Source organism: Pituophis catenifer, unplaced genomic scaffold (genome assembly GCF_029215685.1).
Source record: "Pituophis catenifer annectens isolate HBS135680 unplaced genomic scaffold, rPitCat1.0.hap2 SCAF_2, whole genome shotgun sequence".
Classification (NCBI taxonomy): Eukaryota; Metazoa; Chordata; class Lepidosauria; order Squamata; family Colubridae; genus Pituophis; species Pituophis catenifer.
Window position 1 is genome coordinate 154,555,815 of NW_027256882.1, and position 23,659 is coordinate 154,579,473.

At 38.0% G+C, this 23,659-nt stretch overlaps 1 protein-coding gene across 1 annotated transcript; it reads left to right on the forward strand.

Annotated features, from left to right (window-relative positions):
- The first annotated feature begins 2,088 nt into the window (after positions 1–2,088).
- On the forward strand, positions 2,089–23,427 carry LOC139310267 (transmembrane protease serine 12-like). Its single transcript, XM_070934429.1, has 5 exons — positions 2,089–2,170; positions 9,923–10,118; positions 17,772–18,037; positions 22,410–22,552; positions 23,143–23,427. Exons 1-5 carry the CDS (start codon positions 2,089–2,091, stop codon positions 23,371–23,373), a joined length of 918 nt encoding a protein of 305 aa, XP_070790530.1. The 3' UTR covers positions 23,374–23,427.
- Positions 23,428–23,659: the final 232 nt, after the last annotated feature.

Sequence of the window (23,659 nt, forward strand, 5' to 3'; positions counted from 1 at the left end):
TGTCATATAGTATAATCTAGTAAATCTGAGCTATAAGTGGACATGAAAATCCCTGTAGTACGTGTGGTCCTTCTAGAGTTCTTCATAAATAAAAAGGCAACATCTTTAAAAGGAGTTCAACTTCTAATAACTTCATATAGTTCTTTGTAGCAGTGTAGGAGGAGTTTGGCACTGCCTTTTTTCAGGATTTTTTGTTTGTTTTACCTTAATAATGTAATTTATAGACCTGGAATTCTTAGAAGGTTCCAGCCTCTATACCAGTCAGGCCCAATCCTACTTAATTTCCAAGTCCATTCAGAGTCAGCCTGAAGCTGAAATAGTTTCAGATACATTCAGGCAGAGGTATATGGTTGGATTTATTATATTTTTATAGTTTATTATATTGTAAGTAACTGGGCTTTACTACAAAAGTGGAGTTTGGATTTGTGCTCACTTACTGGTTCCCTGAGACTGTGTTTAGCAAGAGAACAGATATGTAGCTAGATATAGAGACTTATGAGCTTAATTAAAGGACCCACATTGTAGGAGATTTGGCAGCTGATGGGTAATTTTCAAGAAAAAGAAAATGATCAATGAAAAGCACCACGGAAATGTGATCTTTCCCTTTGCTTCATGACTGCTAACTTCTCTGGAGAAAAGATCTGAAGGGAGGTGGGATTTATTTATTTCTTCAGTTTTATGATTGCTTGTTGGTATTTGAAAGCCCCTTTCTGAGATTTATGCCCAGGAATGTGGAATAATAAATAGAGTTTTTAATCAATATCTGTATTGCCAAGTGTTGGCCAATGTCAAGTGCCAGCCAATTGGTTCTTTGAGGATCCAGAGACAATAAACACACCAGTAAGTAACAGATTTTAAAGCTTTATTATTAAGTTTAGTAGACAGATTTAAACAGAAATACATGTCAAACAACAAATCTCTGTTCAGTTATTGAAATTTCCAGTGGTAGAATAACAGAGAGACTACATGACAGGCAATGCACACAAGACCCAGTGCTAGGTTTGGGTGAAGCTCCCATTTGAAGGGACAATACCACTATTTTATCAAAACCTGGGACCAAAACCTCATGATCTTATTTCCATGATATCAAGAATGCAAGACCTGACCTTGACTAGATAGAACATTTGTTTCTCTTGCAAACTGACAAACCAGGGGTGAAATGCTTCTGGTTTGGACCGGATCACCCAATCCAGTAGCGATGGGGGTGGGTAGTTCAGAGAACCGGTAGCAAAAATCCCTGCCCACCCCCATGCCCAGTTGATGTGCGATCATCAGAGGCTTTTTTTTTTTTAACTTTTAAAAACATTTTTTCTACAACCTCTTCGGCTAAAGACGCTGTTTAAAAATCCTTTTAAAAGGCTCTGACGATCCCATCTGAGTTGCCTAATCATCAGAGGCTTTTGTTTTTTACTTTTAAAAGCATTTTTTACAAGAGGTTGTAAAAAAAATATACTTTTAAAAGCAATGCTTTTAAAAGTAAAAAAACGATTGCGTGCCACAGCTGATCACCCCCTCTTGCACGCTGTTCTACTTACCGCATGCCTCTTTTTGGCGTGCACTGCACGTGCGCACCTTGCATTTGGTGCATGGTGCGCACTGCGCATGCGCAGCCAGCAAACTGTTAATAAACCGGTTCAGATTTCACCACCGTGACAAACCCTGGAATATAAACAAGAACCTAATAAGTCAGATAAACCCGTGCCAGCCGAAATAATCTTAAAAGTCGCCCTACAGCCATGTAAAGATTTCTCCCTTTAGTAGTTATTCTGAAGTATTATATTCTAAAGTCTACTGTTTTTCAAAAACAGTTGAATTATTGCAATGTTCTCCTACATGGGGCTACCTTTTAAGAGTATTTGAAAGCTATAATTGGTCCAGAATGCAGTGGCATGAACAGTTTGGAAGGCCTCTAGGGTGGCACACGTAATAGCACTGTTATGTGAGCTGCAACTGGCTGACAATCTGCTTCTGGATGCTATTCAAGGTGTTGGTTTAAAGCCCTTTTTGGCATGTGTTCAGGATATCTGCAGAATCATCTTTCCCCAATGGGATTGGCCCATCCACTTGTGCTGGCAGAAGGGGCCTACTATGGATCCCATCAGCCAAGGAATTTCGGCTGGTGGGATCCAGGAGAGGAGCCCCCACCGTCTTAGAAATCTTGTCACAGGAGGTGAGATTTACCTCCTCTCTTTTAACCATCAGGTAAGCCTTAAAACTTGGCAGTGCCCGTTGGTTTGGAGCACTGAAGGAGAAGTTCTTGGCTGGAGGTGGTTGGTGCAGTCATAAGAGAACCACCTCCCTGCTCCAAACCCAGGGTTTTTAGTTTGCTTGAATTTTTTGTCATTGTAATCATTTTTACATTTATAATTGTTTTTATATTTACAGGTGAAATTTGAAAAATTAGAATATCGTGCAAAAGTTCATTTATTTCAGTAATGCAACTTAAAAGGTGAAACTAATATATGAGATAGACTCATTACATGCAAAATGAGATAGTTCAAGCCTTGATTTGTCATAATTTTGATGATTATGGCTTACAGTTCATGAAAACCCCAAATTCACAATCTCAGAAAATTAGAATATCGTGAAAAGGTTCAATATTCTAGGCTCAAAGTGTCCCACACTAATCAGCTAATTAAGCCATAACACCTGCAAAGGGTTCCTGAGCCTTTAAATCATCTCTCAATCTGGTTCAGTAGGAATCACAACCATGGGAAAGACTGCTGACCTGACAGTTGTGCAGAAAACCATCGTTGACACCCTCCATAAGGAGGGAAAGCCTCAAAAGGTAATTGCAAAAGAAGTTGGATGTTCCCAAAGTGCTGTATCAAAGCACATTAATAGAAAGTTATGTGGAAAGGAAAAGTGTGGAAGAAAAAGGTGCACAAGCAGCAGGGATGACCGCAGCCTGGAGAGGATTGTCAGGAAAAGGCCATTCAAAAGTGTTGGGGACTTTCACAAGGAGTGGACTGAGGCTGGAGTCAGTGCATCAAGAGCCACCACACAGACGGATCCTGGACATGGGCTTCAAATGTCGTATTCCTCTTGTCAAGCCGCTCCTGAGTAACAAACAACGTCAGAAGCGTCTTACCTGGGCTAAAGAAAAAAATAACTGGTCTGTTGCTCAGTGGTCCAAAGTCCTCTTTTCTAATGAGAGCAACTTTTGCATCTCATTTGGAAACCAAGGACCCAGAGTCTGGAGGAAGAATGGAGAGGCACACACTGCAAGATGCTTGAAGTCCAGTGTGAAGTTTCCACAGTCTGTGTTGATTTGGGGAGCCATGTCATCTGCTGGTGTTGGTCCACTGTGCTTCATTAAGTCCAGGGTCAATGCAGCCGTCTACCAGGAGATTTTGGAGCACTTCATGCTTCCTTCCGTAGACAAGCTTTATGGGGATGCTGACTTCATTTTCCAGCAGGAGTTGGCACCTGCCCACACTGCCAAAAGTACCAAAACCTAGTTCAATGACCATGGGATTACTGTGCTTGATTGGCCAGCAAACTCGCCTAACCTGAATCCCATAGAGAATCTATGGGGCATTGCCAAGAGAAAGATGAGAGACATGAAACCGAACAATGCAGAAGCGCTGAAGGCCGCTATTGAAGCATCCTGGTGTTCCATAACACCTCAGCAGTGCCACAGGCTGATAGCATCCATGCCACGCCACATTGAGGCAGTAATTGATGCAAAAGGGGCCCAAATCAAGTACCGAGTACATATGCATGCTTATACTTTTCAGAGGTCCGATATTGTTCTATGTACAATCCTTGTTTTATTGATTTCATGTAATAATCTAATTTTCTGAGATTGTGAATTTGGGGTTTTCATGAGCTGTAAGCCATAATATCAAAATTATGACAAATCGAGGCTTGAACTATCTCGCTTTCCATGTAATGAGTCTAGCTCATATATTAGTTTCACCTTTTAAGTTGCATTACTGAAATAAATGAACTTTTGCACGATATTCTAATTTTTCGAGTTTCACCTGTACATATTTTATCACACTGTAAGCTGCTTAGAGTCACCTCAAAGTGCAAAATTGGAGGCAGATAAATTAAATAATATAAAGGAGCTTTACTTGGAACAGCTTACATCCTATGATGATACCTCTAACACCGGGGGGGGGGGGGTTAATTTTCCAAGGGGCCACACGCGAAACTGGGACTGTTGTGGAGGGCCAAACCAATAGGGCTGTCTTTGTTGCAGGCCCTACATTGGGCAGGATAGGAACAGCCAAAGGTCCAGATGTTGCTCACAGGCTATAACTGGCAGGATGTGGCCTACAAGTCATAGAATGCTGAGGTCTGCTTCAACACAGTCAAACATCAACATCTGCCTATCCCAGATCTTTGGAAAGGACTTGATAGGTGGATAAAAATGCCAAATCTAGTCTGAACATTTGGCTGACTATGCAAAAAACCATAATATATTGAGAAGACAAGCAGAAACAGCAAATGCTACTTCTACAAAGAAGCTAAAGAAACAGTGGACTAGCTGGTTAGCTGTTACAAGAAGATCGCACTGATTAACTACAAATAATGGCATGACAAAGTAGCAAGAATGGTGCATTGGAAGATTTGCAAGAAATAACATTTGCCTGCAAGCAAGAACTGATAGGACCATAAAATAGAGAAAGTAATAGAAAATGAAGAAGCTAAAGTGCTCTGGAACTTTAGAATTCAAACAGACAGGTATCTGCTACATAACACCCCAGACTTAACAATTGTCGATAAGAAATAAAAATCTAGATAGCAGATGTGGATGAACCTGGTAGCAGCAGAATAGAAGAAAAAGAACTGGAGAAGGTAACAAAATACAAAGAACCACAAATAGAAATAGAATGACTGAATAGAATAAATATTATTAGTGGGGATATATGCTCCAAATGAAAATCAAGAGGAATTTTATGCAAAATTACACAGGAAAATACTAGAATATGAATATGAAGATATTTGTATAAGAGGAGACTTCAATGCGATTGTTAATAATGAGTTAGACTATAAATCTACAAAAGTGAATAAAAAATTAAGAAAGATGTGGAAACATATATGGCAAGGAAAAAAAGCAAGAATTAATCTTAAATTGCTCCAAGATTCTAGAACTAGAGGAGGGTTCAGCCTACCAAACTGGGAACTTTACCACCAAGCGGCGATGTTAACTTGGGTTAAAGAATGGATTGTATTGAGAAATACAAGATTATTGATTTTGGAAGGACATGATTTGCAACTAGGTTAGCACGCTTTTCTATGGTACGGGAAAAATAGGATACATGGATACTTTCAGAGACATTGTGTAAGGAATGATTTGTTAACAGTATGGGAGAGAGTGAAAGAAAAACATGAAAATACCAATGTGACTTTCAACAATAGAAGCATTGACACATCCAAATATGATTAACATGGAAAATATTGTGAGATATAAGGACATTTTAACAGAGAAGGGAGAATTAAAATAAACAATAACTAGAAAAACAAGGGATTGAGACAGATTGGTATACATGATTGCAAATACAATCAAGATAGGATAAAGACTTGAAACAGTATGGTTTTAATTTGGGAAAATCAGAACTGGACGAGATATTGACTGGAACAGATGAAAAATGATTAAGAAATTGTATAATTACCGTATTTATCAGCGTATAACGCGCACTTTTTCATCTTGAAAATAATGTGGAAATCGCATGTGCGCGTTATACGCCGATATGTATTAAAAAGTACTGTAAAAAGAACGAATGGTCCGGCTTCCTGACCTTAGTTGCTGATTGCATGACGATCGCAATCCATGCATCAGCAATCAACTGAATATCCCTGGCTGCAATTAAGCTCATCGGTGAGCAGCTCTTTCTGCGTGCCTGCCTTGACTTAGGAATTCTGGGAGTTGAAGTCCACAAGTCTTAAAGTTGCCAAGATTGGAGACCCCTGTTCTGTTGGGTAAGTTTTTTTCCCCTTTGGGAGCTTTAAAGAAAATAGTTAATTGGGAGTTTTTTTAGTTGTTCTTTTTTTAGACTTAGACATTTAAAGTTTAGGAAGTTTTAAATTTAGTTTTCATATAAAAATAAAAATAAAATAATATTTGTGCAGCTTTCTGAGATTTAGTGTGTTTCTGTAGTGTTTCACTCTAACTACACAAACACACAAAATCTCACAAAGCTGTATGTGGAATTTTGTGTGTGTAAAGTGTGAAAGTTGGTTTTTTCGGCTTTTTGTGGTTGTGTGAGGTTCCTGCTTGTTGCAGGGGCCATTTTGGGTCTAGCACAGCTGCTTTTACATTATGGGTGAGCCAGTTGTGTGCAGTGCATTGTGACTGTGGCTGTGATTCAGGTGCCCTAATCACCTGAATCACAGTAATATCAAAGTTTATTCGGTAAAACAGTAGTTTTTACTTCCATGTTACGTTCTTTATCTTTATATGTGCTTAAATATTAATTAAAAAAGTTTTGAACTACCATTGTTATGCTTCAAAGTTCTTTATTTAAAATTTACTTTTTTTCCTGAAACTTCCCTCTTAAAATTAAGGTGCGTGTTATACGCCAGTGCGCGTTATACGCTGATAAATACGGTATTTATTGCAAATTAGATTAGAAGATGAAGTAAAAGAGACAATGATAACATGGGCAAAAAAATTTGGTTATACAATAGAATTAGATGGCAACAATTATGGAAAAGGAATTATAAAATAACAATTTATTTATTTATTTATTTATTTTAAATTTATATACCGCCCTTCTCCCTGAGGACTCAGGGCGGTGTACAGCCAAAATTAAAAAATATAAAATACAAATATTAAAAAACAATTAAAATATATATAAATTTGGCCCAAAATTAAAAATACAAACCAATTAAAACATTTAAAATTTCTTCTTAAGCCAGCCCGGCTTGCTGGAAAAAGTGGGTTTTAAGGGCACGGCGGAAGGCACTAAGGTCTTGTATTCTCCTTATCTCGGGGGCAACTGATTCCAGAAGGTAGGTGCCCCCACAGAGAAGGCCCTCCCCCTGGGGGTCACCAGCCTACATTGATTGGCTGATGGTACCCTGAGGAGGCCCTCTCTGTGGGAGCGCACAGGACGATGGGAGGTCGTCGGTACCAGCAGGCGGTCTCGAAGATAATGGTAACTGCATATGAAGAAAACATATATAAAATGTTTTATAGATGGCATATGTCACCAGAAAGGTTAGCAAACATGTTTAAGGATAAATCTAAGGCTAAATGTTGGAAATGTTTGCACTTGCCGGGATCATATTATTATATGTGGTGGTCATGTACAGAAGCAAAAAATTATTGTATTAGAATACAGACATGGTTAAAGGAAATGTTACACCAGCATATAAAATTAAAACCAGAAACTTTTCTATTGGGTATTTTACCGGAGAGATAGTAAAGAAGATACGTATTTAATTATACACATAATAACAGCAAGAATTGTATTTGCACAAAATTGGAAGATAGAAAAAATCCCATCAGAAGGTGAAGTAATAAAGAAGATTTTAGATTGCACAGAAATGAACAAATTAACATTAAGAATAAAAGATAAAGAGGAATCGGTGTATTTCAAGACATGGGGACAATTTTATGTATGGTTAGAAAAGAAATATGAATAAAAGATGACAGATTAATAAATTGGACAATGTAAAGGTAAATGAGAGAGAAGACAAAAAAGAAATAGAAACTCAGATGACACTGTAAATGGAAAAGGGGTATGGGGAGGGGAAGGAAAAAATGTTACTACATAAATGTACAATCATGATAATATATGTGTAATTGGTAAAATAGAAAAGAAATAGAAAAGAAAGCATATATTAATAGAAAATCGAGGCTGTCCAATAGGGGAAATATTGAACAAGAATGGAGAGAGGAGTAGAGAGTAAGATAGGAGGGGAGGAGAGGAGAGAGAGGAACAGAAGAAAGGGAAAAGGAGAGGAAGAAAGGGAGGGGAAAAAAGAGTAGGAGGGAAGGTTAGAAAGGGGGAAGAAAGGAGGAGTGGGAAAGGAAGGGGAAGGAGAGGAGAGGAAGGAGAGGAGGAAAGAAGAAAGTAGAAAAGGATAGAAGAAGGCAGGGAAGGGAAAGAGAGAAGAAGGAGAAGAATTGTTGTAAAATAAGGGAGAAGAAAGGGTAGAAGAGCAACCCCAAATATAATTAAAAAATCTTTTTCTTTTGAAAATATATGTATATGTGTATATGTGTATATGGATAAAAGAATGTACATTTACAATATGTTTATAAGAAATAAAATAAACTTTTTTCAAAAAAAAAAGAAAGAAATAGAATGACTGGCAAAAGAAAGCAAAGGTAGTACCAATAGGTGCTTTTGATAACAATCCCAAAACAACTGAAGCACTACTTAAACACCAATGGCATTGACAAAATCATCAGTCGATTGCAAAAGCAGCTTTATTCAGAACAGCTTAGTTCCTGCGACAATATCTTTAACACCATCAAGCATCAATATCTGCCTATACCAGGTCTCTGGGAAGGACTCTGTAGGTGGATAAAAATTCAAAATTCACTCTGAACATCTGGTTGACTGTGCAATGAATAATAAGAAAAGTCTGGGCCTAATTTAATATATATATATTTTAAGCAACTGTACAAAGTTACGATGGCACTGAAAAATGAGATGTCTTTGAAGTTGCAGCTGTCACAGCATCCTCACAGTCATATGAGGGAGCCTGGATAGCTCAACAGACAGAGCTCTGTAATTTAACAACAGCTGTCTGCAATTAAAGTAAGATCGATTCTCGCCAGGCTCAAGGTTGACTCAGCCTTCCATCCTTTCTAAGGTAGGTAAATTGAGGACCCAGTTTGTGGGGACAATAAGCTGATTTTGTATAAATATACAAAAGTATAAAGGCTATTGCTTAACGCATTGTCAGCTGCCCTGAGTCTCCGGAGAAGGGCGGCATATAAATCAAATTAAAAAAAATATGAACACAATTTGGGTGCTTGGCTACTGGCTCATGTTTATAGTGGTCACAGTGTCCCACAATCACATGATCACCAAAAACCAGCTTCTGGTTGTCAATGGGAAAGTGGGCTGGAAGTTGCAAGTTACGGTCATGTTAGGATAGAATAGAGCTGGAAGGGACCTTGGAGGTCTTCTAGTATTCTAGACCAATCCCTTGCACCATTTCAAACAAGTGGCTATCCGGTCTCTTCTTAAAAATCCCAGTCATGAAACACCTACAACTTCTGAAGGCAAGCTGTTCCACTGGTTAATTGTTCTCAGTTAGGAATACTGTTATCATGTCCCCCTTAGTTCTTCTTTTCTCTACACAAGCCATACACAATTTCTGCAACTTCATACACTCTCACACTTAATGATCTGCAGTGGTTCACTTAACCAGAAATTAATCCAAAGACTCAGATGTGTGTTCATTCTGATTCAGAAGTACCAGAGTTTCAGTAGTTTCAGAGCACCCAGAATTTTTTTGCTGCTTGTGATGTTCCATGAAAGCATTAGCAATAAGTTGTCCTGCTATACAAACTAAGTAATTTTTCTGCAGTATAAATGAATTAATAAGGCCTTTTTCGTTAATTTCTGTGAACAGCTTTTATTCTATCCTGAAAACAAGTATTTTTTAAAAATGAAAATGAAGAGAATATATACTTTAAATGTTTCCCACTGAGTTATTTACAGATCCACTTCTCATCTCCACTCAAGGTAAGTAAATGGAAATAAAATAAAAGGAGGAAAAGAAAGTGTTTTCCATCATATTGAAATAGAGCAAGTAATTATGTTAAGAAATAGTTTAAAAATATTTATTGAAATCAACTTCTTGATTCTTTTTGACTATGTATGCATGTAGGTGTGTGTACTGTATGGATTTATGAGAAAAAACACCAACTGAAAAGTATTGCTATTCAGAGAAACCCTAAAGTTTGCATTTATAAAGTCACATCTAACAATTGTGATTTCATTTCTAGAGTGCGGAATAAGGCCTGCTGTAGGCATATCAGGGAGTCGGATTGTAGGTGGAAATGAATCTGAGGCGGGGGCATGGCCATGGCAAGTTAGCCTTCAAGTATATAATCATGGTGCAGGATTTATCCATTTATGTGGTGGAACTTTACTTAATAACCTCACAGTATTGTCAGCTGCACACTGCTGTATAGGAAAATCGTATGTATTACCTATCCCTATATCTTTATAGATTTTAGTGTAAGAAAAATACATGGATAAAAAATAGGTGCTAAATTTAGAAATGTATATTTTTAAATATCTATTTTGAAATCATCTTCACCTGAACTGTTTTCCAGATTGAGAGAAGTATCTGGAATTTTCATTTGAGTTCTCAGATTAGAAATTAACTTTAGGAACAGGAAGAGTAACAGAAAGCCAGTCAATGTATTTTTGTGATCTCAGAAGCCAACAGACAAGCTCTTCCATCAATATCAATATTGATTTTTGTAATTGTACATTATCACCATAAACTCTGAAGTAAAGATCAAATCAGATCTCACTAACTGTGGCAACAACTAATTTTTTTTTTAGGGAACATAACCTCATGATGTTTCTTTCATTTTACTTTTAACCCTCTGCAGGGGCAGCTTACATTAGCTATTCTGGTTTAAAAATAGTGTTTTCCCTCTTCTTTGAACATGTCTTGCTCTACAATATAGGATGCCTCTTCAACAGTGATGGTCAGGGCAAGGCTAAACTCCTATTGGTCATTGATTAACCTGGGGTGGACTTCAAAAATTTCAGCAATGGGTTCTCTGCCTAGTTGCTGGGTGGGTGTGGCCATGGTGGGTGTGGCCTAGTTGGCCTGCACCATGGCTGGGGGAGGGGCATTTTCACCTTCCCAGGGCTCTGGAGGCTTTCCTCGAGCCTCTGGGAGGGTGAAAACTGCCTTCCCCGGGCTCTGGAGACCCTCCCAAGAGGGCCTGTTTCCGGCCTTCCAGAACTTCCGGGAGGCCCGTTTTTCCCCCTCCCTGAGCCTCCGCGTAGGCCCTGCACTTACTTTGCATCCAAAACAGGCAGCGTGGAGACTCCTGGGAGGGGAGGGGGGAAGAGGTGGGTGGGTGGGGCCAGCCAGGGGTGGGATTTAGAGGTTCTCCAAACCAGCCATAACGTTAGCAGCCCATCCCTGTATTAATCTGGATGCACCCCATTCCCTTTGCTGAGTATTATTTTTCAGAGGCATTCTACTTTTAGGAATAAGAGAGTCTGGTTCATTAAAGCTGAACTCTCCCCTTAAAGCAAAGAACAATCTTTCCTGATTTCTCTTGCCACCCCTGCTAGACTCAGGCTGCTGTGGCTTACAAGGATCCCAAGAGAAATGGTTGTGAAAGATCCTTTCTCCAATTAAATCTCCAATCTCAGAGTGGCAAGGATGACTCATGGTAAACAGCACTTAACAACTTGCCTAAAAAACAGATTTTACTTCATTAGCTGATATCTTCCAAGTTATCTGAAACCTATCATGTTGTGGAGAAGAGGCAGATTCCACTTTAACATATGCCCTCCTTTCTGTCACATGTTTTGGTAGAAAAAAATGGGAAGAACTATTTTAAATAGATTTTGTACTCTCAGGGGGGATCACAGGATGGGTGGATAGTTTCCAGGAAAGCAGGAAAGCCTCTCCCACTTTATAAGAAAGTATTCACTGTACTGTGATTAAGCTGCAGTATCTGACCCATGGGAAGGGAGGGAATGCCCTTCTGAATTGTCCTATCCTGTGTATCAGATACAGGTAGTCCTCAAGATATGACAGGACTCTAACTGTCCAAAGTTAAACAGACATCCCAAAATTACATATGATCCCATTTCAAAGTTATGACAGTTACAGTACCTCTGAGGTCATTTGCCCTTACAACCAACCACCTCCGCCTCTCCCCCCATCCCTCCCCACCAGGACCCTGAGCACTTGTGCCTGCTTCCCATGCCTCCTGGAAATGGCTATCATTTTCAGCACTCTGACAGCTCCTTGTGGAAATAGCAGTTGCTTGCAGAACTGTCTGCCCCAATCAGTTGACTGTTGGGAGACTCCAAACTCCCTTCTGGCTCTTGCTACACTTTGAGAAGCCAGCCTCTCATGCAAAGGCAGCAGCTGTAGGACAAGCATCCCAAAACCTTTCCCTTGCTTTAACCACTTCCTCCCTCCCCCAGAAAGCCACATTTTTTTTCAATAAAACAAAAACAAAAAAAGCTGGGAAGGTCAGACTTGTTGATCTTTCTCCCCCTCCTAATTAGGTGCTAAAACTAAGCTCTCTACCTCTGCCCTCAATCTCTGTTCCTTTTAAAAACCTTACCTTGACTCTAGGCTGAAGAGTAGAAGGAAGCAAGCAAGCAAGCACAGGAAATCTTTCTGCAGCTTTTTGCCTTGAGGAGTTGAAAAAAATCGGCTAAAGCAGAAACAGTCACAACAGAAGCTGTGTCTTAAAGGGAGTCAGAGAGGCTTCCAAGCTCTTTGCTTGTTTGCTTCTTTCCTCTACTATCAAGAGATTGGATTTTGAAAAATGGGTATCCAGTCATCTATCAAACTTTGCCTCCCTCCAATTGAGGAAGTGAATTATGGATGCTTTTCCTGCTAGCACTTTTTTTAAGCTGCTCCATCTTAGTTTGGTGATAACAATACCCCCTTGCTGTTCTTATTCCTGAAAAAAGAATAGGACTCAGCAATGTGAGCAATGAAAGTATTCTAGCACGTTTTTGTGTTGCTTTCTAATCAAGGAAAAATATCTGTATGAATAAGATAGGTAATCTTAGGTAGAGAACAGGAAAGATAGAGAGAGATGAGATGAGAGAGATAAGAGAGAGAGAGATGAGAGAGAAACCTGTAAATAAAAGCTAAAAGCAAGCAAAATATTGTAGCTACTAGGAAGGAAAGATTTTGTTAATAATGCTATGCCTATAAAGTTGATGTGTTGTTTTTATCTGCATGATCAAGGCTTTTTGATTTTTTAAAGAGTGTGGTCACAATAATATTGTATGTAAATAAGTTGACTCTTAAATTTTTAACCAAAATACCATGAAAAATGCACCATCCACCAATGAGCCAACCCACATTTTTCATGGTGTTGTTAAAAATTCCATGATCTATTTATACACCAATGGACTTATCTGTAGGTATATTACAGGATATATGGGTGCTTTTGAAAAGTTATTACTGCATATGCCCACATAAAAGCCATCTGTGGATAAGCTGAATGTAATTTTTAGGTGCATTTTGGCATCTAAGATTTTTGGCTTCTCCACAAGTATCTGCAGTAATATTTTTAAAGCACTATTTGTAAAAATGTATGTGAAGATAAGCTTCATTTAAGATAGGCATTTCAGGAGTATATAGATACTAAGAATATTATGGCTTTATAGTTTTTTAGATTCTGTGTAAGCCACAAAGGTTTTTCAAACTAACTCAGGTTGTTATTTATTACCAAATCCATATAGACTCTGGGCAGTGAACAATAAAACTAAAACATATATACCATAACTAATACTGGGCATGATTTGATATTTTCATATCATTCTGATCAAGATAGGATTTTAACTGATGCACTAGCCAAAGATGGGCAAAGACTCAGCCAAGCACCCACAAAGAGCCATGAGTCATAAACAGTTATTTCAGGAGTACAACCCTGTCCAGACTAACTGCTTTGATGTTTACTGATGTTTATATATGAATAGCAATTTCATCTTGGTAGGATTTAATCTGATTTTAATCAGATCTCCCCCCCTCTCCCCAGCTAGACCCTTACAACCTCCAGACACTGCTTCAGGACTTTGTGGCATCTCCAGATTGGCCCAGAATACCAAATGGGTTATTGTCATTTTATTTATGACACCTCATCTTGAACTGATGGTTGACCTACCTCACAAGTTTCATGTAGCTGTTAAATAACATAGTGTCCCAAGGGCTGGAACACTGCCTCCCCTAATCATTGACTAATACTGCCCACTTAGGTAACAATGTAACCACCACCGAATGTGCCCCAAGCTGCTATTTCTTAAAGGCAGTTCAGAAGGTTATCATGGTTGATGGTACTGAAGGCCACCAAGAGGTCTATAGATAGTACAGTAGTATGTGCTATTCCAAAGAAACATTGAGTATCTCTCAGATACAGCCATTCACACTCTACCTGGCTATCCAGAGGAATGCATGGATCAAGACTGCATGTGGCAGAATTGCATTCTAGAAACTCAAAAAATCCCAGATTATTATACAGAAATTATTATTTCTGTCTTGTTCTCCACTACAGCCTGTGTCCACTATCGACTCTGTCCAGCACAATTACTTTGGCATATATTATCTTGGCATGTATAGTGTTACTCTGTCCCACCCATCCTTCCCTAAAAGGATCTTTTGTTACTCTGAACAGACTACTAGACGAGAATCTGTGGATACAATAAGCACAAGAGGGGGGTAGGAATTGTGTTACTGTTATTGCCATTGTGTAACCTGAAACCTAAGCTTATACTTAGTCATAATGACATGTAGTCCTCAACTTACAACAGTTTGTTTAGTGACTGTTCAAAATTACAACAGCACTGAAAAATGTAACTTATTATCATTTTTTCAGTCACGATCTTTGCAGCATCCCCATGATCATATGATCAAAATTCAGGTGCTTGGCAACTGGTTCATATTTATGACTCTTGCTGTGTCCTAAGGTCATGTGATCACCTTTTGCAGCCTTCTCTCAAGCAGAGTCAATGGGGAAGTCAGGTTCATTTAACCACCAGATTACTAATTTATCAACTGCAGTGACTCACTTAACAACTATGGCAAGAAAAGTTGTAAAATGAAACAAAACTCACTTAACCACAGAAATTTTGGGCTTAATTGTGGTCGTAAGTTGAAGACTACCTGTATTTTTTTTTGTTTTCTGCAGTGTGTGCGTGTGTGTGTGTGTGTGTGTGTGTGTGTGAGGAAGGAGGAACCATTGCTCTAGCTATCTTTTCAGTTGCTTCATTTGTCTGTGTACCTAACTAAACGAAGGAATTGCCAGGAATTGATGACTAGGCAGAGGCTGTATTGGAGCAATCTCGGGTACTCTGCTTGCCTATTTTTCATTTATCAACTATGTCCATAATGTTATTGCTTGCCAAATTGCCACGAAAATCCTCTAAACTCTTCTAGAACCCTTGATCTGTTAGTTGCCTGGCAAGACAATCCTAACAAGTTTGCCATCCTTATAAGGATACAGAGCATCTGTGAGCTGCAGTTTGATGAGGAAGTGATCTAATTATGGCAAAAGACAGATATTAATGACTTCCATCTTCAGATTGCATATCATCGGCTCTGAAGTAAAGATAGGGTCAAATGTGTATTATCTTATGTTGGCCACAATTAGTTATGATAAATTCCTATCACGTTACGAGTATAATATGGAAAGAAAATACAGTTAAGATCTGTCTAGAAGGAATTCATATTTATGAAACAAATACACTGTATCTCACTTCATGCTCATGTGTGGTGAGAAAGGAGAAGAAACAGGACTTAATAATTTAAATAACCAGGGTCGATTTTAAAGGTGAACTGAGTATGATACAAACTTTTAAGACAATTCCAAAGTTAAAAGAAAATATTTGGTATTGTCGTTCTAATGTCTTTATTCCTATACATATTGATTCTGCATCTGCACAGAGTCTCCTTGGGAATTATAAAATTAGACTAAGTTCTGGCAGTTCCCCTGGCCCCAACTCTCTCTGCATACATTTCCTACTTGGTAATAGTAAAAGTAGCAAAATGTATTTTCCACCCTTGTTGATGTCACAAAAAGTTGATCAGTGGCTCTTTTTAAGGTTGCCCAGCCTGTCATGAACAAGGAGGAACCGGGGGAATATTTACAAGGCTGCTCTGGGAATGCTCTTGGCATCTATTGGAGAAGGTAGAACTGCATAGGTCCTATGGAGTTGCCTGAGCATAGTCTTAACTGATTAGCTGGGAAGAGTTTGAAATGTTAGCCTGATGAAATGAACAGGATCCTCAGAGCTATGAATTTGGCTATCTGTGTTTTAGATATATATGTCTCTCATGGCTGGTTAAGGCCTTCTGGGAGATGATGTGGTTGGGTCCATCTGGTAGTTAATGCTTCTTTACGAGATGGAGTAGTTCTGCTGATCTTGAAAGCAGTGTACCCTTTTCTCAAGAAGCCCATGCTGGACCCAAAGGAACTGGACAAATTTAATCCAATCTCCAACTTTATCTTTTCAGAGAATGTAATTGCATTGCAGCTCAGGATGAAGGAAGGAAATTATCTTTTCACTCAGAATTCAGACTTGTTGAAGCACTGGGATGGTATTGGATATGCCTATTAATTGCCTCTGATGGGTCATGAATATATCCTGGCCCTTACTGATTTCTCAACAATCTTCAGTGCTATCAACCATGGTTTCCTTCAGGAACAGCTCAGGAGCTTTGGATCAGGGATGCACTGTGTTGATGTTCTACTTTCTCCAGGGCTAGTTCCAGTCAATGCTGATGGGGAAAAGTAAAGACTGAGGCTCTTGCTTTGTGGAGTTCCTTCAGGGTACAGTCTTTCCATTCCTGTTTTAACATCTACATGTTAAAATGCAGTTTTACTGGGGTCATCCATCAACATGAGGCTTCATCAGAATGTTGATGATATCCAACTATACTTTTCTGCCTTGGATTGATAAGTGATGCCACTGGAGTTCTTTCAGTGTCTGGAAGCTTTGGAGTCTGGATGGGAAAGAACAGGTTTCAGCTCTGATTTGTGGGTATTGGAGCCATTGGATCCAAATATTTTCACTCTATTTGCACTCCTACAGACGGAACTAGTGAACAGTTTGGGAATCCTCTTGCACTCTGATTCCTTTTCAAAGAGCATGTGGCAGATGTGACCAAGAAGGCTCTTTGGATAGGTTCATCTCATGTACCAATTGAGCCCTTTTCTGGATTGGGAGGCCCTATTTACAGAAACTCAGATCTGCCTACTGTTTGGATTACTGTAAGGCACTCTACATGGAACTACCTTTCAAGCGCATTCAATATTTGACCAGAATGTGTAAAATACAGTGACATGAGCAGTTTTAGGCATTTTAGGTTGCACAATACTGCTGCAGTGTGAATTGCACTGGCTTTCAAGAAGCTTCAATGTATAATTCAAAATGCTGGTTTCTACCTATAAAGTTTCACATGGCACAGGGCCAATTGCCCTACCAGAACTAACAGGGTGGACATGCTCTGACTCCTTCTACTGAGCAGTGTCATGGGAGCCAGGGTTGTGCTCTGTCTATAATAGTATCTGCCCTGTAGAGCACATCTCTCTGGAGATCCAGTTGGACCCCACTCTATTTGTCTTCCACAAGGCAGTTAAACCTGGTTGTTCCCTTAGGCATTGGGGCCAGAATGCTAAGCAATCTCTGCTGTTGAGTGGGTTGGTGGGTATTTTTAAAACTAATTGTGAATATATGTTCTTAGATCTTGGGCATGTGTTATATTGATGGTCTTTGGTTGCTTTGGTTTATAATCTTTTGTTCATTGCCTAGAGTCACTGTTGTGAGATAGTTGGCTATATAAAATCTATTTAAATAATAAATTTCAGATGCATTATTTTAGAATTCTTGAATTAGGGATATTGCAATAAATGGTTTGAATCTGATTTTGCAAACGCTACATTTTTAGATCAGTCTAAATGACTAAACTGATTGTATTTTCTATAACAGTGCCATTTTGTCATCATCTGAATAAAACCTGGCTCCATGCTTATTAGCCATGCACACATTTTGAAATAAACAATTTCATCTCTCTGAAATTACATTTACATAATAATTACTAATTTTTAAAGATACTTTATTTTCTCCTAGGCGTCCAGAGAGGTGGAGGGCTGTGATTGGCTTGCATCATCTTTTCAAACATAAAACATACACTATAAAAAGACGTATAAAAGCCATCAAGATCCATTATTTCTATCATTCAAAAGGTTATGATGATGATATTGCTGTGTTTCGACTAAGCAAATCTGTCACATTTAATGACTATGTTCAGCCCGCCTGCTTGCCTAACATTACTCTTGCCCTGACTTCTGATATGGAATGTTTTGTAAGTGGATGGGGAATGAAAAAAGAAAAAGGTAAGTGTTTTACTTTTCTTTTAAAGTAACCTATTGTTAAAAGTGAAAATGAGTTTAGTGATCTCAGAAAGTTTATTTGCACTGAGAATAATATTTTTCTCATGGGGGAGGGGAATCTTCAAATCGTCCTGACAAATCCATGCAGTTTTCTTGGCAACTATATTTTCAGAAGTGGCTTGTGGTTGTCTTATTTCTAGGGCTGAGAGAGAAGGACTGACTCGATGTCACTTAGTTGGCTTCATGCCTAAACTGGGACTAGAACTCAGTCTCCCAGTTTCTAGCTTGGAGCTTTTAACCACTACAGTCAACTGTTTCTCTCTTATATTACACACAGAAAAGTATAATCAGGAGGGAGCTCCTTTTGGATATTATTCTCAGACATACTTGATATTCACAGATTTGCATTTCAGTATTTTCAAATTTATATATACACAGAGTCATAGTAGGTGGATATAATGGGAGTTGTATTTTCTACTTCTGGAAAATAATAAGATGGGAAGATCTGATATAAACGATATGAGATAATTCTTACTTCCTTTCCTAGATACCAGTTTTTAAAAATGATCTGTTTGCAGGCCATTTCTTCCTCTTTACTATTTCTTTCTCTTTGCAAAAGGATATTCTGGTCTTATTAGTATCAGACAATCAACAAATTATGAATTATTTCCAGTTGTTATTTTCAGTTTTAATCCCAAATAACAAGGATTCAGACTTCAGTCCTATGATTCTTGAGAAGGTACCCAGAGGACACACAATTTTTCAGATCTTTTCCTCCATGGGTGAAGGAAGTCACATTCTCTTTGGGTTATAGTAGACTTTATCACCAATACTGAATGACAATTAAAGAGAGTCTTTTCGTGTATCACAGTCAGGGCTATGAAATGTAGTATTCTGGATTCACATATGGCTCCCATTCTATGTAACTTTAGAAAGGAAGTTAATACACTTCTTTTTAGGCTCATCACAATATTAGTATTTTTGTTATTTTGTATGTTTTGTATTATTTTAAAGATTAGTCATTTTTTAAACTTTATTTAATAATAAATACATGGATACAGAGTGTTGTTAAAGAACCACAAACTATGATAATAGCCAATGGTTCCCTATCACAATAACATACTATACTGAAGAGGCTAATATAAAGTTGTCTTTCCCCTCTCCCATAGTTTTACTGACACTGGAGCCACTGGCACTGAAAATACATCAAGAAAATAAAATTTGAGAAGTTAAAATACCAAATTTTTATTGCATTCCGAACATAAATTGGAATTAAACATTGATGATATTGTATCTAGAGTTACCCGGCAAAAGGATTAAAATGGACTATATACAGCAACATGGTTTTGTCAGATTATCGGATCAGTAAAGAGAAAATTCAAATTCTGACATGTAACTTAAAAGAGGAAGAAAAGAAACATTTCCTTCTAATTATGTATTCTACTATTGCAAAAATGCTTAAATAGGAGTTTAGTAATAATGAAGATCTGTTCACAATTCTGAAAATATGTAACAGTAGACATTTCAAGATGGAGAAAATTGTTCTGGTTAGAATTGTAGCCATTAAAATTAATATTTTACTGAAACTCGCATTTCTGTTCCCAATGATTCCAGTAAATATTTTTTTAAAAGGTATCAAATGATTTGACACAAATAACTCATGGATTACATATAGAGCAATAAAAGACTCAGAAATTCAAGGTTTTACATGACTCAGCAATTAGCCACACAGGTCGTCTTTGTTTAGCAAGCACAGCTGGGTATGGCAATTAGGTCCTTAAAGTGAAATAGTTGCTAAGAGAAAAATCCCACAACCAGGGGTGAAATGCTCCCGGTTTGGACCGGATCGCCCGATCCAGTAGCGATGGCGGCGGGTGGTTTGGAGAACCGGTAGCAAAAATCCCTGCCTCCCCCCCCCATGCCCAGCTGAGCCGCGCGATCAGAGGCTTTATTTTTAAAAGCATTTTTTCTACAACCTCTTTGGCTGAAAAAATGCTTTTAAAAGTTAAAAAAAAAGCCTCTGATGATTGCGCGGCTCAGCTGGGATCGTCAGAGGCTTTTAAAAGCATTTTTTCTACAACCTCTTTGGCCAAAAAGGTTGTAGAAAAAATGGTTTTAAAAGTTAAAAAAAAAAAAGTTGGCCACGCCCACTGTCATATTACCCCCACCCCCACCAAGCCACACCCACAGAACCAGTAGTAATAAATTTTACATTTCACCACTGCACACAACTGCAATTGTGCTTATGAGTTTACTTCAGTTTTCCTTTGCTTTACACTGTCAGAAGTATATGACCCCAAACAGTTGGGTGAAGCCAAATGATGGAGATGTTTTCTGAAATTTGACTCATGTGTAAGGTGGGTTAAGGGGCAAATCCTATAACATTTTCCCCCATTCCCCCACCATTTTGAATGCTAACCCTGGCACTGGAATAATTAGTAAGAAGATAATTTATGTTTGTATTTACATTCATTGAAGAGGAAGAGATTACAAGAGAGTAAGCAGGCACAAAATGGGAAATACACATTAAAGAATGTGCCAGTCTGAGCTGTGTTGCCAAGCATGCTACCAGGTTTAAGAGGAAAAAAAACCTTCAGTATGAAGGCTTTTAGAATAGAACCTTCAGCTCTGTTTCAGGTGATAGCACAAGTTGGCAAAAGGTTATAATCAACTAATTAAGTCGACAGAGCTGAGCTTGTTAACATTTTTCAGGAAAGCCTTGTGCTTGGGGGGAAAAAAGCAGCTAGGAAGAAAGAATTTGTTTAGTCAATCTCTCCACTCTGTGCGAGGGGAGAAAGGGGATCAGGCATAGGACTGTATTAACTGCTTTTAATGGGAAACATGCGACTCAGAGATGTTGCAAAGGTTATAAATGTGGGCATTGGTCACAAAACTACTTTCCAGCTTCGCTGCTCCGACAATCCACATGGGGATTGGAGAGGGATATTAAATCTCAAACCATTAAATCAATTGCCTGTACAATATAAATTGATTAAATGGTTTGAGATTTAATATCCCTCTCCAATCCCCATGTGGATTGTCGTCGCAGCGAGCTGAAAAGGGACGTTCAGGTGAGTCAACGTCCATTTCATCAGCACTGTAACTGTGAACAATTGCTATCCGAGTCAGTTGCTAAATGAGGATTACCTGTAGTAATAGATATGCAATGGACATTTCATTGGATGAATACATTTATACCAAATATACTTAAGGAAAACTGATGTTTTTTATCATTAATGTATTTCCCCAGACCTGTTTGCTAACTAAGCCTTATATTCTTACAACATCTATTGAACTGGTTTTGCATGTGCTAACTGCTGTGAGGATATTTTACATCCCTTATTGAAAAGGATGTCTGATTCCCTCCAGGGAATAATGGCTAAATTGATATCAACAAGCCGTGAATAGATGTATGTTTACATGCTTGTGAATCTATAGAGCTTGCAAAGACTCCCCAGGTAATCAGTACTTGTACATTCTGGTAAAAAAAAAAAAAAAGTTCAGGTAACTGTCAGCCAGACAGTGCTTTCTTGCCAACCATTAACAGCACCTCATCCCATCCCTCAGTCTATGCCTAAACATGTTTATTCTCTTTTCTCACAAAAGGAATAATAAATGTATACATACATCCATTGCTTTCAAAATCCGTAATACTAACTAGTGTGCTTTTCATTTGGACTACTCAATCATGACAATATTTTTCTCTAATGAATTATAAGAAACTAGAAAGAACAAGCCAAAAATCTTTTCCAGTAAGCACAATGCAGTAATTGTTGTTTCTGAAGTGGCAGTGTTAAAACCACTTTTTCCTCATCCACAGATACAGTGCTACCAACACAAGGATATGTCAGAATTGTTCACCGTTGCAAGTTCTTACTTGCATCATAGAATCAATAGATTGTATAAAACTATTAAAATGTGTAACTATCAAATTTGCACGTTTTTGTAGTTTTCTAAATAACAGATGGTTCTTCAGTTGCTTGCTTTAGTCATAACCCTATATATTATTATTAGATCATGCACATGATCAACTGTGTATGTGTGTAGGTATGAAAATTCCTGTGTTACCGAGTATTGTTCAAACATGGATTTCTGAATTAAAAGCTACATATTAGAAGATATAATGAGGCATATTCAAGGATAAATGATATTCTCCCAATGTTGCAGTTTTAATCTGCAGACAATAGCTGGCAATTAGAATTTGGCACATCTCTAAACATAAAAATTGTGGCAATTAATATACGGCCTCCCAATTGCATAGGATAATTGGACCAGTGTGTTAGTATTAGATCAAGAACTGCCAATTTAGCATTTTTACATAGTTCTTGTTGCAAATTAGAAATAAATAAACTAAAAGCTATTGTTTTCCTTACAGGTAAAGGCAGCCTCACATTGCAAGAAGCTCAGATAAAAATTTTTTCATTAGACACTTGCAATCAATATGATTGGCATGCAGGAACAATACCAGATACTGCTTTCTGTGCTGGCTCTGAAACTGGAGATGTTGATACCTGTCAGGTACACTCACTTAATATCAGGTTAGGTTTACTAAATTAGCGATTTACAGATGCACTACAGCAGATAGAAAATTTCAGAAAAGAAAATTAAAATTGATGCAATTTTAGAATTTTATATGGGATATTTGTGAATTGAGATGAAAGATCAATTACTACTGCTTTTGTTATTTTAGAGTCCAACCAAATAATGCTTTCATTCTAATATAATCAGTGAGAGTTAAGTTGACTGATTTCAATGCAAATAAATCAGAGGTAACTTATGAAAACAACATAATGTCTCTTATTCAGTGAACTGCTTCTTGCAAATTAAATCTGTAAGAAAAGCAAACTGTTCTCAGCCTACATTGGCTCTACCGTGGGAACAGCACTTTCGTACTTACTCAAGGACAGGAGGAATGCACATTAATGTGGCCATGAGGAAGATCTAATTCTTTGTTCTCAGTCTGCCATAATGGAATGAGAACCCTGAATGTCACTGAAGATACGTGGCTGTATGTTCACTAGAAAACTAAATGCATGCTTTTAAATACTATGATTGTTAATACTGTTAATTGATAAATACTACTCATTGTTATCTTTTTCATTTTTCAGGGAGATAGTGGTGGACCACTTGTATGCTATTTATCAGATTCTAAATACTACGTTGTAGGAATTACCAGCTATGGTATTGGCTGTGGCCGACCAAAATTTCCAGGAATTTACACTAATTTGCCTAAGTACATGATCTGGCTGAGGAGACAAATGAGCAAAACCAACACTGTGAGCATTCAGCAGGTTCTTTGTTTGCTTGTGGTGTGGAACATTTTCCAACTAATTGTATGAAGTGGCTTTTTGATGTGCTATAAATATATCAGATTGCTTTTTAAATACAGTGAATCATCTTGCAGTCTCATTATTTCTAAAAAAAAACATTTAATAGTAGTTTGTGATTTTAATTTGCTCATTGATATATTAAAGCACGTATTTTCATTTGTAATAATCTCTATGAATGCTCTTTATTATTGTAGGATAGAAAGCCTCTTGTGTTTCTTTCTGCCCCATATTATATCAAACAAAATCAAAGTGGGGTTATTTTGAGTTTCTTTCTCATACTTCCCTCCAAAGGAGT

What these genes read in the sequence shown, in the direction of transcription:
- LOC139310267 (XM_070934429.1), top strand. Translation starts at nt 2,089, where the DNA reads ATGGATCCCATCAGCCAAGGAATTTCGGCTGGTGGGATCCAGGAGAGG. An exon ending in GGGAATGAAAAAAGAAAAAG is followed by an intron (nt 18,038 to 22,409) that starts GTAAGTGTTTTA and finishes TTTTCCTTACAG; the next exon opens with GTAAAGGCAGCCTCACATTG. An exon ending in GAGATGTTGATACCTGTCAG is followed by an intron (nt 22,553 to 23,142) that starts GTACACTCACTT and finishes TTCATTTTTCAG; the next exon opens with GGAGATAGTGGTGGACCACT.